The sequence below is a fragment of the Capra hircus genome, chromosome 18 (assembly GCF_001704415.2).
Source record: "Capra hircus breed San Clemente chromosome 18, ASM170441v1, whole genome shotgun sequence".
NCBI lineage: Eukaryota > Metazoa > Chordata > Mammalia > Artiodactyla > Bovidae > Capra > Capra hircus.
In genome coordinates this window covers 22,140,822-22,154,779 of record NC_030825.1, presented here as the reverse complement: position 1 = coordinate 22,154,779, position 13,958 = coordinate 22,140,822, and the positions used below count along the sequence as shown (strand labels likewise).

The 13,958-nt window shown below is 34.6% G+C and overlaps 1 protein-coding gene across 1 annotated transcript in view; it reads right to left on the bottom strand.

Annotated features, from left to right (window-relative positions):
• C18H16orf87 (chromosome 18 C16orf87 homolog) overlaps nucleotides 1–13,958 on the bottom strand; it is a 35,384-nt gene continuing 21,426 nt past the window's right edge. The window contains exons 3-4 of the mRNA XM_018061976.1: nucleotides 10,023–10,205; nucleotides 1–1,730 (exon numbers count right to left, since the gene is read on the bottom strand). Of these exons, the coding sequence (XP_017917465.1) occupies nucleotides 1,612–1,730; nucleotides 10,023–10,205 (302 nt within the window). The 3' untranslated portion in view covers nucleotides 1–1,611. The remainder of the gene's footprint in view (nucleotides 1,731–10,022; nucleotides 10,206–13,958) is intronic.

Below are 13,958 nucleotides of genomic sequence, written 5' to 3'. Positions count from 1 at the left end.
TTATCACAATATTTGCTTTATTGGAGGGGTCTGGATTTGTACCCACAATATCTTGGAGGTATGCCTATATAAGTTCATAAGCATTTTAAGATATTAATCATATAACTTTTTTTTCTCAAAATGAAAGTTTCTTATCATTTTATTTCATAGATAAAAGTCACATTAACATTCCTGGGAATAAACTTTATTACCAGGGTTTTAAAATGCATAAAAGATAAATGTAGTAGTACTTGGAGGTAAATATGAAGATTGAGGGAAAAGGAATTCTTAGGAAAAATCCTATATCCTACCTAGAGTACCTCTTAAGCTCCCTCTGCTGGCTACCATTTAAATAAAGAAAAAAAAATTGTAAACCTCTTTTCCTTTGAGCAGTAACAAGAGAAACAGCCTGAAGCTGACAATGCTGTTGTTGAAAGGAAAATTCTCCCTTAAGCAAGGGCAAGTATAACTGCTGCTACCTTCCTAATAAGGCTTTAGAATTTCCAAACAGATTTGGGGGGTGGGGGGGAGGTGGGAGAGGCCACAACCAACTTAAAATAAGGAAAGTCATTACCAAGTTTGAATGCATTAAGCACAAAACTGAATACAAAAATGCAAAAGCATTAAGTATAAAACAAATCAACTATAAACAATTATCATTAACACTAGGAAATTAATAATTTAAATACAGTCCACAAATTTCACTATAACAAAAAGCTTATAGCACACTATTTAATCTATTAGTTTCAATATTAAGGTTTATTTTCTTTTTCCTCCAGAGTGAGGTTAAGTAACAACTTAAATAATTTTCCGGATGTATAAATGAACATCCATTCGGAACAAACATTACTGCTTAAAAGTGGCTAAGAAATATTTCGCATGTAATAAATATATTCTATGTTTAGGTTAACAGGCACCATCTCGAGAGCAAAAAAGTTTTTTTTAACCAATAAATAAATTACATTCAAGAAAACAAAGTGTTTATATCTGAAGTATGATATATCCTTAAATGTTTTTCTTCATATATAGCACCTAAACTTCCAAACTGTCTAGAAAGTAGCTTCTAAAATATAACCTATACCTTACATCATAAAAATAAAACGCAAAAAAAATCAATTTAAGACAAAACTTACAGTTTATATTAATTCCCCATTCAATAAAATATCAATTGCCAATTTATTAAATGAACTGTAAATATGCAATGTTAGTGCTCAAATCTGAAATATATATTTTCAAAAATCACTCTTTCTCAAAGTATTTAAAATATTGCATCTCTGGTGGCAAACCTGAAAACTATCATTTTATTTCTCTGGTTTTCATACTTCCACTCTCAACCCTATCCTTTAATTCTTTAACAGTCAACCAGTTTGTTTACTTTTTTTTCTTTTTTGGAGTAAATTCACTATATCCCAAACACAAACACTGACAATACTCCTTGGTAAACAAGGAAATCCCAAAACAGTCCAAGCCTATAGTTTCACTCCCAAGGTGTGGCACAGGCTAAATGATAAGGAAAAAAACAATCAATGGCCCTTATTGATGCAATCAAAATGCTCCTGAGAGTCCACAACTGTTTTGAGAATTTGCTGATGTAATCCTGAAGAAAGTTTCAACACATTTTGCAGACAAATATCAGAGAATAAGTCTTTGATTAATAATTTTTCTATTTATTTCTGCCAAGGCGACTGAAAACACGAAAGCCTTTTCATCAGAGAGGTTAGCATAGATGTCAATTTCCTTTTCCTGTTTCTCTGTTAAAAGAAAAAGGGAAAGCTTTTAACATAAAGGCAGTAGATTCAGTAATTTAAGTTTTCACTATTTCTTTAAATGACAATAAATACTATACATAATACTATGATACATACTAAATGGTATAAAGTATGTTACTAAACTGAAATATTAAAATTATACAAAGGAGTTACTAAATTGCATGAACTTAATTCTAAGACTAAATAGAGACTGGATATATATTTCTATACACACATCTAATATTTCTGTAAGAATCTCAAATATTTTTCTTCTCAGTAGCATGAGCTCCCTGTCTCAATCAAAATGAATTTCCTCATCATAAATAAGGTCCCTTCTGAACATCAATGGTGCCTTTATGAATATAATAAATTCTTCACCTTAGCCCTGCTACAGAAAATAAGAATAACCAATATTTATTTCTACTTTGCCCCATCTGATTACAAATGTAATCAAAGCTCATGGCAGAATTTTTTTTTAAACACAGAAAACTAAAATAGAAAAGAAAAACCACCTATTTATCTCAAGCCAGCTAAAATCATGATTAACATCTTTGTGGATTACAAATTACTTTTTCAGGTTCTACTATCACAATAAACTGTGGAAAATTCTGAAAGAGATGGGAACATCAGACCATCTGACCTACCTCCTCTTGAGAAATCTGTATGCAGGTCAGGAAGCAACAGTTAGAACTGGACATGGAACAACAGACTGGTTCCAAATAGGAAACAGAGTATGTCAAGGCTGTATATTGTCCCCCTGCTTATTTAACTTATATGCAGAGTACATCATGAGAAACGCTGGGCTGGAGGAAGCACAAGCTGGAATCAAGATTGCTGGGAGAAATATCAAGAACCTCAGATATGCAGATGACACCACCCTTATGGCAGAAAGTGAAGAGGAACTAAAAAGCCTCTTGATGAAAGTGAAAGGAGAGTGAAAAAGCTGGCTTAAAGCTCAACATTTAGAAAACAAAGATCATGGCATCTGATTCCATCACTTCATGGGAAATAGATGTGGAAACAGTGGCTGACTTTATTTTTGAGGGCTCCAGAATCACTGCAGATGATGATTGCAGCCATGAAATTAAAAGACGTTTTTTTCCTTGGAAGGACAGTAATGACCAACCTAGATAGCATATTGAAAAGCAGAGACATTACTTTGCCAACAAAGGTCTAGTCAAGGCTATGGTTTCTCCTGTGGTCATGTATGGATGTGAGAGTTGGACTGTGAAGAAAGCTGACAGCTGAAGAATTGATGCTTTTGAAGTGTGGTGTTGGAGAAGACTCTTGAGAGTCCCTTGGACTGCAAGGAGATCCAACTAGTCCTTTCTGAAGATCAGCCTTGGGATTTCTTTGGAGGGACTGATGCTAAAGCTGAAACTCCAATACTTTGGCCACCTCATGCAAAGAGCTGACTCATTGGAAAAGACTCTGATGCTGGGAGGGATTGGGGGTGGGAGGAGAAGGGGACGAAGGAGGATGAGATGGCTTGATGGCATCACTGACTCGATGGACATGAGTTTGAGTAAACTCTGGGAGTTGGTGAAGGACAGGGAAGCCTGGCATGCTGCGATTCATGGGGTCGCAAAGAGTTGGACACGAGTGAGCGACTGAACTGACTGATTGACTATGAATTCTACTTTTGTCTGGATTTTTTATTATGCTTTGATTTTTAATCAGTTAAACATGTATATAGTTTGCTTTTGTTGTTCAGTCGCTCAGTTGTGTCTGACTCTTTGTAACCCCATGGACTGAAGCATGCCAGGCTTCCCTGTCCTTCACCATCTCCCAGAGCTTGGTCAAACTTATGTCCATTGATTCCTTGAGGCCATCCAACCATCTCATTCTCGGTTGTCCCTTTCTCCTTCTGCCTTCAATCTTTCCGAGCATCAGTCTTTTCTAATTAGTCAGCTCTCCACGTCAGGAAAATATCAAGAATTTCAGCTTCAGCATCAGGCCTTCCAATGAATATTCAAGGTTAATTTTCTTTAGGATTGACTGGTTTGATCTCCTTGCTGGCCAAGGGATTCACAAGAGTCTTTTCCAACACCAGAGTTGGAAAACACCAATTCTTTGGCGTTCAGTCTTCTTTATGGTCCAACTCTCATATCAGAAAATGACTATTGGAAAAACCATAGCTTTGACTATATGGACCTTTGTTGGCAAAGTAATGTCTCTGCTTTTTAATACGTTGCCTAGGTTTGTGATAGCTTTTCTTCTAAGGAGCAAGCATCTTTTAATTTCATGGCTGCAGTCACAATCTGCATTGATTTTGGATCCCAAGAAAATAAACTCTGTCACTGTTTCCATTGTTTCCCCATCTATTTGCCAAGATCTTAATTTTTGAAGGTTGAGTTTTAAGCCAGATTTTCACTCTCCTCTTTCACCTTCATCAAGAAGCTCTTTAGTTCCTCTTCACTTTCTGCCCTAAAGGTGCTGTCATTTGCATATCTTCAGTTCAGTTCAGTTGCTCAGTCGTGTCCGACTCGTTGCGACCCCATGAATCGCAGCACGCCAGGCCTCCCTGTCCATCACCAACTCCTGGAGTTCACTCAGACTCACGTCCATCCAGTCAGTGATGCCATTCAGCCACCTCATGCTCTGTCGTCCCCTTCTCCTCCTGCCCCCAATCCCTCCCAGCATCAAAGTCTTTTCCAATGAGTCAACTCTTCACATGAGGTGGCCAAAGTACTGGAGTTTCAGCTTTAGCATCATTCCTTCCAAAGAAATCCCAGGGCTGATCTCCTTCAGAATGGACTGGCTGGATCTCCTTGCAGTCCAAGGGACTCTCAAGAGGCTTCTCCAACACCACAGTTCAAAAGCATCAATTCTTTGGTGCTCAGCTTAGGTTACTGATATTTCTCCCAGCAGTCTTGATTCCAGCTTGTGAATCATCCAGCCTGGCATTCACATGATGTACTCTGCATATGTTAAATAAGCAGGATGACAATATACAGCCTTGATGCACTCCCTTCCTAATTTTGAACCAGTCCATTGTTCCATGTCCAGTTCTAACTGTTGCTTCTTGACCTGCATACAGGTTTCCCAGGAGGCCAGTAAGGTGGTCTGGTATTTCCATCTCTTTAAGAATTTTCCACAGTCTGCTGTGATCTACACAGTCAGACTTTAGCGTAGTCAATGAAGCAGAAGTAGATGTTTTTCTGGAATTCCCTTGCTTTTTCTACAATCCAGCATGTTGGCAATTGGATCTCTGGTCCCTCTGCCTTTTCTAAACCCAGCTTGAACATCTGGAAGTTCTCGGTTCACATACGACTGAACCATAGCTTGGAGGATTTTGAGCATTATCTTCCTAACATGTGAAATGAGTGCAATTGTGCGGTAGTTTAAACATTCTTTGGCATTGCCTTTCTTTGGGATTGGAAAGAACACTGACCTTTTGCAGTCCTGTGGCTACTGCTGAGTTTTCCAAATTTGCTGGCATATTGAGTGCAGCACTTTAACAGCATTTATCTGATGCAACATCTTGGACTTCTGTTTTCAGGCATTATAAACTGACTTTCCACCATGAAAGATTAGGATTTATTGTTTTCTGTCTCTTGCCATCATACTTTTATCACATCTTCCCATTACAGTTATATTATCATTTTGATGAGATCAATATTGTGCTTACATTATTCATTACATAAATTATTTCACTTTTCCTGTACATTGTTTTCCCTGAAAAGATTCTCTTTCTTCATTTGCTTAGTTTTCATTACTAACTGAACCCAAACTCTCTCCTCGTTGGATAAATCTTTCAGAATGTTTACATATAACAATTTTATCTTCTTGAAGAAATTCTTCAAGAAAGTCTTCTGCTATACTCCAATCTGACATGGTTGGTTTCTAGGCCTACTGCACAATTATCATGTTGAGATCTCTCGTCAACATCATGCTGGAGATTCTTATCTCTCTCTTGAGTTGGACCCTGTGTTCTAAGTTCAGGATAAATTCTTGGTTTACATCTTCATTTTGATGCCATGTATCTTGCAGTAGCTTCCTGAGAAAGGGAGTATGGGTAGCAAATTTTTTGAGATCCTAAATATTAGAAAGTGTCTTGAGTCTTTCTTCACACTACTTACTAGTGTGATTAAGTAAAGACCTGAAGATTTCCTCTTAGCATTTAAAGGCAAAATACTATATTGCAAATACTGGTGCCACTGCTAAGAAAATTCTATACCACTTTTTATAGTTATTTTTTAAGTTGTTGCTAATTTCCCTAAAATGAAATATACGATCTTAAGTGTACAACTGGATGACCCACACCACAATTTAAGATATGAAATTTCTCATTCTCTCCAGCCAATCCCTCCCCACCCTACCAGAAATATTATTCCACCACCATAGATTCATTTTGCCTGTTCTTGAACATCATATAAGTGGCATTGTATAATATGTACTATTTTGTGTCTAGCTTCTTTCATTCAACATGCTTTTGAAATTCGTTGATGTTGCTCATACACAAGTAGCTTGTTCCTTGCTGGATAGTATTTCACTGTACCATTTTGATTATTTCCTTTGAACACTTGAAGGATTTTCCTTTTAACCAAAGAGAGATAATTTATGATGATATAATTTTGTATAATATCTTTTTCTAACCATCCACTTAATTTGGTGGGGTGTGGGAAAATTACTCAAATTATTTCACTGATGGCTTCCTTCTCTTTCATCTTCTGTGTTCTTTTCTGCAACATCAATTATTTACATATGTTGACCTCAAATTGGTCCTCTAAATTTCTTATGTTTCCTATTCTATTTTTAATCTCTTTTCCTACTGGTATACATTCTGGTACATTTCTTCAATTTTATCTATCAGATTTCTGTTAAAGTTTGCCATTTTTGCATATCATATAGACATATCTATACACATATACACATATATGATTCTCATTTTAAAGTTACATATTTTATATAGATATATATATATAAGATTCTCATTTTAAAGTTCATTTTCCAGGTACTTTTTTGACATCTTCAATTTCCTTTTAAGAAAAAGGAAATTCCTTTCTGTTTCATTACTACCACAACTTCTCTTACAAAGAATATTAATGGTAGTTTTCTTTTTTTTTTTTCACCCTGGAAAAACTCATCCAAGTTATTGTTTTTTTCCTTTATGAAAGCCTGATTGGAGAACCCAATATTTACATCTCTAATTTTTACCTAACTTTCCTCATTTTAATTTGATAGCCCTGCCCTCAATGATGCCTGGTTATTTCCGAGACCAGAAACTCTTTTGCCTTATCTTTTACCAAAGGATAAACAGCCCTAGCAAGGTATTAAAAAAAGACTTTCAAATGAAGTTTTTTAGCCTCACCTTCACCTCTACACTTCCAGACATAACTCGTGCCAAAAATTGCTGACCTTAAGGAAGATGTAAAACAAGAAAAAGTTTCTTTCTTAGCTTTTCTGAAAGGAGCTTACAATTTAGGTTTCTTGGGTCTACTAAAGAAGTTATTACTTTCCAGAATTTTGCTGTTTCTCCTATTCCCTCTTCTTGTGGAACTTTGCCCTTGGAAAACAAAAAGTCCCTTTCCTACTTTACTAGGGTTTGGGGAGAGAACAGAGCTAGATGTGTTTATTCAATCTACCATCTTTAACCTGAAGTCTATCTTAATTATCTATGTTCATTAATAAGATATTCAAAATTGGTTAATAAATTTTAATCAATGAAAATGTCACTCTTACATTACTAATATCCAGAATAATCATACCCCCACATATAAAATGAAGACTTATTTTAAACCAACCAAAAATTAAGTTTAATGATTGGCTTTTATGATAATGTTGTTACCTAGATGTCTAAAAAGATTTCCTTTCATTGTTCTATTTTTTTCAAAATATAAAAAATAAAGTCAATTAAAAATGTGCTTTTAGACACATCGTAAGGTTTTCCTTATTAAAATAAAAATAAAGCTTCCTTCAAATTCTTTAAGCGTCCTATGAGCAGGGATACTGAATTTAAGTGGCTACTAAACAATAAGAGGAGAAGGCAATGGCAACCCACTCCAGTACTCTTGCCTGGAAAATCCCATGGACGGAGGAGCCTGGTAGGCTGCAGTCCATGGGATCGCTAGGAGTTAGACACGAATGAGCGACTTCACTTTCACTTTCATGCATTGGAGAAAGAAATGACAACCCAATCCTGTGTTCTTGCCTGGAGAATCCCAGGGACGGAGAAGCCTGGTGGGCTGCCATCTACGGGGTCGCACAGAGTCGGACACGACTGAAGTGACTTACCAGGAGCAGCAGCAAACAATAAGAAGTATATCAAAGAAGTCTATTCTAAAATATATAGACATGTTAAACGTTCCTATTTCCCACCAGTATTGTATTTAGAGAACATGGTGTGCCTTCAGGGACTGAAAGCTACAGCCCAAGAGCAAAATCTAGTCTGCAACCTGTTTTTATAAAGTCTTACTGGAACACAGCCATGCCCATTCATTTACATATTTTCTATGGCTGCTTTCCAGACACAATGACAGAGCAGAGTGGCTTTGACAGAGACTTTATAGCCCAGAAAGCCTAAAATATTATCTGGCTCTTTACATAAAAAGCTTGCTGACTGCCCCTGTTCCTGACCTACATTAAAAGATTCCATTTTATTATACAAAAATTGCTTTGAGGTCTTCCTTGTTTGCAGTAAAAGCATATCTTACTCTAGAAACAGCTTTCTTAAAACTTTTCTACAACTAAAAATATCTGAAAAAAATGTATAGCCAAATAAATGCTTCTGTTTTCAAGTTAACACAAAATAAAAGATTCAAACCTGCACGGTGAGAACCAGAACTTCATTTCCCCAAAGAAAAGACTGTCATTATCTATTTTCTCATCTCCTCTGACCCACCACCAGAAGCATTCCTTTTCCATTCTTTGAATTATGGTCCTTTTACTTCAACTGTAAAGAATGTTCTGTTTTCTGGGCCAAACAGTATTTTCCTTTTCTCTTTTTCCTCTGTTAGACTTTCCTTTACCTAGTTTCCCTGTTGAAATAGTCTTTGGCATATATTTTCTGGTCACCCCATTATTAAAGAAGCGCATTCAAACTGAGAAGAAAACTCAAACTCTCTGGAAGATCAGCATAACAGAAGAAAAGAGAATAAGTAGTAAAATTAGCCAAGGAATTAAGGAGTATCTAAGCACAGTCTTCACAGAATATAGTCAAAGACATTAACCTTAATCCTTTAGCCATATAATATTAAGAAATCTTTAACTTTGATAAAAGCTATAAAGATGAAGTTATTTACGCTAACAGTAGTAATTTTATTCAAATAGATATTTAAATAGAAACACACAAAACAGGGAGAAATGGTGAACAGTAAGAAATTCTCAGTGTCTAAAATATATTTATGGGTGAATACCTGAATACCTGAATACTTAAGACTGAATGCCTCTAAAAAGTAAAGTGTAGCTCACAAATAACATAAGAAATTATAAACGCATTTAACTGAAGATGAAATTATTCTAACAGAGGTTTTTTTGATGTCTAATAACATTGTTATTTATTTTTAATTAAAGTATAGTTGATTTACTTGATAGAGATTTTAAAAGAATTATAGAAAACAACTATCTTTTTCATTTAATTACTGGCTTGAAATTATGGGCATATGGGGGTTCATTATACCATTCTTTTTAATTTGTGTAATTTAAAAAATTTTCCACAATAAAAGGTTTTTTAAAAGATAAACAAAAATCAAAGAAAAAGAAGCTGAAGTTTAAGTTGATGGTAAAAAACATCATGGTGGATGGTTATTGGTAGGCACACTAGTTATCCAAAGAAAAGAGAAAATCTATAAGGAGAAAATGAATATGTTTTAGACAAAGAAGAATTCACCTTTATTATCCAAGAAGAATCCACCTTAGCTTTTGGATACTGAAGAACACTGAAAATTCATACTGAAGAACACTTTCAATAGTAAATTTTTAAAACTCACAGTATAATAGTTTGAAATAAATCTTAATAGAATTTATCTTTTAAAAAAGTATAACCATTTTAACAGACTTATTCAGGATGTCATACACAAATTATTGTCTCTGAACTTTACTATCATCAGTTTATAGGAAAGTGAATTTACCTAACTTAAGCCTTTAGTTTTCCAGTAAGAATTAAATTTATGGATTAAAAAAAAAAAAACAGGTATCTACCTGAGAGAAAGTGCTTTTACAAACTAAAATATAAGTTGGAATTTTAAATCCAGGAGTTAAATGCCTACCAAATACTTTCTTCACTACTATCTAATTAAGATCTTAGAAAACTTTAATACTTGGGGAAAAAAAACTGTTTGGATTTACTCATACCTCTTTCTTCCTCATGTTTTTTGGCAGATGCACTTTTAGGTCTTCCTCTTCCTCGTCTGATATGATCTGAATGGCTGTTACTTCGAGACCTCTTTCTGTTTTCTAAATCTTTATTTACTGTAGAATTTATCTTCTCTCGCCTAACTCTCTCTGTTCGCCTCCTCTTGGCCTCATGCTTGTTTTCTGTATGGATGAATAAAAGTGATATATTTTAGGGCTTAAGCAAGAACTGTTTGCCCATGTTCACACTGCTTTCTTCTTTTTCTTTCTAAATAGCGCTAGAGTTTGCTGGCTGGCATATTTTATAAAATTACATCCATAACATCTATGCCCTTCAGAAAAAAAAAGAAACAACAGAATTCAGATCCATATTAACATGTAAGGTAGGAGGAATATTAGAAAACAAGTATCTCTATTTGATATTCAGCCCCTGTAAGTTCACACAATTCCAAGGCAAGCTTTCTGCTTTTTTCCTTTTCTCTGTTTCTAAGCTAAAAATGGTGAAGTATTAAAAAGGAAAATAAATAAGTATTCCATTCCTTTTTTCCCCCTACCCAAATCACAGATTGAAATATATAAATTACACAGAAGTAAAACTGACTTTAGCTCTATTATATTAATGTTACGGAAAAAAACAAACAGAAAGTATCTAGGGAAAACATAACAACACTAGGGAAGTAAGCAGTTTTCACTTTAGTTACAGATAAGGTCATTTTTTATATTCTAAGAGCATATTTATCCCAATTAGAATCCAATGGGGGAACTTTACTCAACATGGTGATTTAATTAATGCAAGGAGCCACTCCTTCTCCAAACAGATTAAAAGGTTGGGTAAGACAAACAATAAATTTAATACATACCCGACTTTAAAAAAAGAAAATTCCTCAAATGCCTAAAATAATAATGGTAAAGGGGCAAAACAAATAAGGAAATTCATATCCCAAACACTAAAGGGAAAAAATTAAAAGGCTATATAAATTAAGTATGCTCAATAGGCTACTATAAAATAAAATAAATTTAAGTAAAATAGTAATAGTTATTTCCAAATGCCATATCCTTAGAAAATTAGTTAATTCCAAGTCTCAAATGAGACATGCACCAGATAATGTAAGAACATTTAATTATTCCAAATTGTAAGAAAGTTATTACTTTAACAAATAATTTGCAAGGAATAAAAAAGAAAATTTAGAGTCAAAAGAGATATCACCCATATACAATGTGAGGACCTTATTTGGAATGTTTATAAAAACCATTTATGAGAAACCTGAAAATTTCAATACCAGTTGGATATTTGGTATTACAGAATTAGTGTTATTTTTTAATTGCATGTAAGTTTTTAAAAATTATTTACTTGGCTGTGCCAGGTCTTAGTTGCAGCATGTGGGATCTAGATCTCTGACCAGGGATTGAACCCAGGCCCCCTCCATTGGGAACATGGAGTCCTAGCCACTGGACCATTAGGGAAGGCCCTGTGCTTCAGCTTTTAAAGGTCAACCTTTCAGAAACATATAATGAAATATTTATAATTGAAATTATATGAGATTTGCTTTAAAATGATATACAAGACAAGAAATGGATGTGGATGTAACAGTGTGTGCTTAGAATCTCAAAAAAATAAAAAATTCATTTGATACAGTTTCATTTATTATGGCATCTACTATTACTGCTAAAGGCAGAAAGATTATTATTTTAGTGATTTAAAAAAAAAACAATTTTAAATGAGGCTTGAAACTTCCAATCCAATTCTGAAAATATAAAGATATATGATGTTATAAAAAAAAATAGAAAATTTACATGTGATTCCAGTATTATTATCTAAAGTATAGATTTTGTTCAAATTTCACAAAATTTTATGTCCACTATTGGTTTTCATACCTAATTCAAGATTTCACATTGTATTTATTGGATTGACCAGTTTCAGCTACATGCAATGAATTCTGATAACTTCTCTTTTCATCTTTATTCTTTACAAATATTTTCTAATTTCTCTTGTTATGGCTTCTTAGATACACCCATCATTTAAAAGTAGGCATTTAATTTCCACAAATATGGGGTTTTTAAAGTATTTTTTATATTAATTTCTCATTTAAATGCTTTATTCTCCACAATCACCCTGTGTTTTTTCAGTCTTTTAACTTTTTTGAGGCTTTCAATGGGTAAGACAAAGATCTCTCTTGGTTAATGTCACACTGTACTCTTGCCTGGAAAATCCCATGGATGGAGGAGCCTGGTGGGCTGCAGTCCATGGGGTCACGAAGAGTCAGACATGACTGAGTGACTTCACTTTCACTTTTCACTTTCATGCATTGGAGAAGGAAATGGCAACCCACTCCAGTATTCTTGCCTGGATAATCCCACGGACAGAGGAGCCTGGTGGGCTGCCATCTCGCACAGAGTTGGACACAACTGAAGCGACGCAGCAGCAGCACTTGAAAATATGTGGGCTGTTTTCAAGTATCTTTCAATATTCATTTCTAACACAATTCCACAGTTATAAGAGAATAATAGACTCTGTTTGATTTCAACACTTTTAGATGATGAAATTTTTGCACCTGGTTTTATGTCCCTGGATATGTTCCAGGGTCTCCTGGTGTATGTCTATAGAAACTTCAATAGAATTTGTACCCTGCTGTTGTGTGAAAATTGTATAAATCTTAATTATGTTGAATTGGCTCATAACGCTAGTCTACTATATCCTACTTTTCTATTTATTCTATTAATTTTTGAGACTTTGATGCAGAAACTCCACCTAAAAAATCTTAATTTATCTACTTAAAAAATAATTGTAATACATAATGGAACTACATGTAATTTTGATCTGTATTTTCCAAGTCTCCAATAAATGTGTTATTATACTTTCATAATTTAAAATATTAAAAGTTTAAATAAAGTCTAAGAAAAAAATTAAAAGTTGAAAGAAATAGTAACTGGTAAAGCTTTTTACAGTATGCCTTTTAGACTTTAACACTGAATTTAAGTTTGTTCCTTCAGCTACCCACTCATCGCTGTAAACTTATTCATAGCCAATCTCAAAAAAAAAGAAGTGTCCATACTTTCTGCCTCTAGTTTCTCACCTCCCATTCATCCATCACTTCATTCCAGTGTAGTTCCCAACCCAATGAAAAGGATCATCAAGAACAAAAACCTCTGTCAGCAAATCTAACTGACACCTTCCTTTAATCATCTTAATTACCGTTTCTCAAAAATTCAAGAGGACTACTCTTTTCCTTGAAATTAATTTCCTTGATTTTTCAGGTTCTCCAGGCTGCCCATCATACCAGCCACTCCTTTTTTATCTCCTTTGGAGTCTTCTCCTCTCTGCAGATTCTTTTCCATCTCTAATATTAAAGTCCTAGGACTCTATCTTGAACTCAGATACTCCATGGACCCAAAACATTAAGCGCTGGTGTTATAATGGTTCTAAAATTCATACTTTCAGCTGTGACTTCTTCCCAAAGCTCTAGACTGCCTACTTGTATGACCCACAAGCATTTCAAAAGTGCCCCAAAAAATAACTCTTGATTTTCCCTCCTCCAACCTTCATTATAATAGTAAACAGCACCAACAGTTACAAAAGCCAAATAACCTAGTCATTTGTGACTCAGACTGTTTCTTCTATCATCACAAAAGCCCACAGGTACTCTGTGCAAAATATATCCACAATTTCCTCATTTCTCCCACTTCTGTGGGCAACATCCAAACCGAATATATTCCCTAAACAGCTGTCAAAATTACCTTTAAGAAAAAACAGACTGTATAAGTTCCTTTTCTAAAATCTTTCATTAGGCTTTTCACTTTATTTAAAATAAAGTCAAATTTCCTGACAAAAGACTATAAGTCCCACTATAAGACCTGACATTCACATCTTACCCATCTCATTTCATACCACTAGCCATCTTGTTCACTACTCTCCAGACATGTCTTCCTCTAAAACAA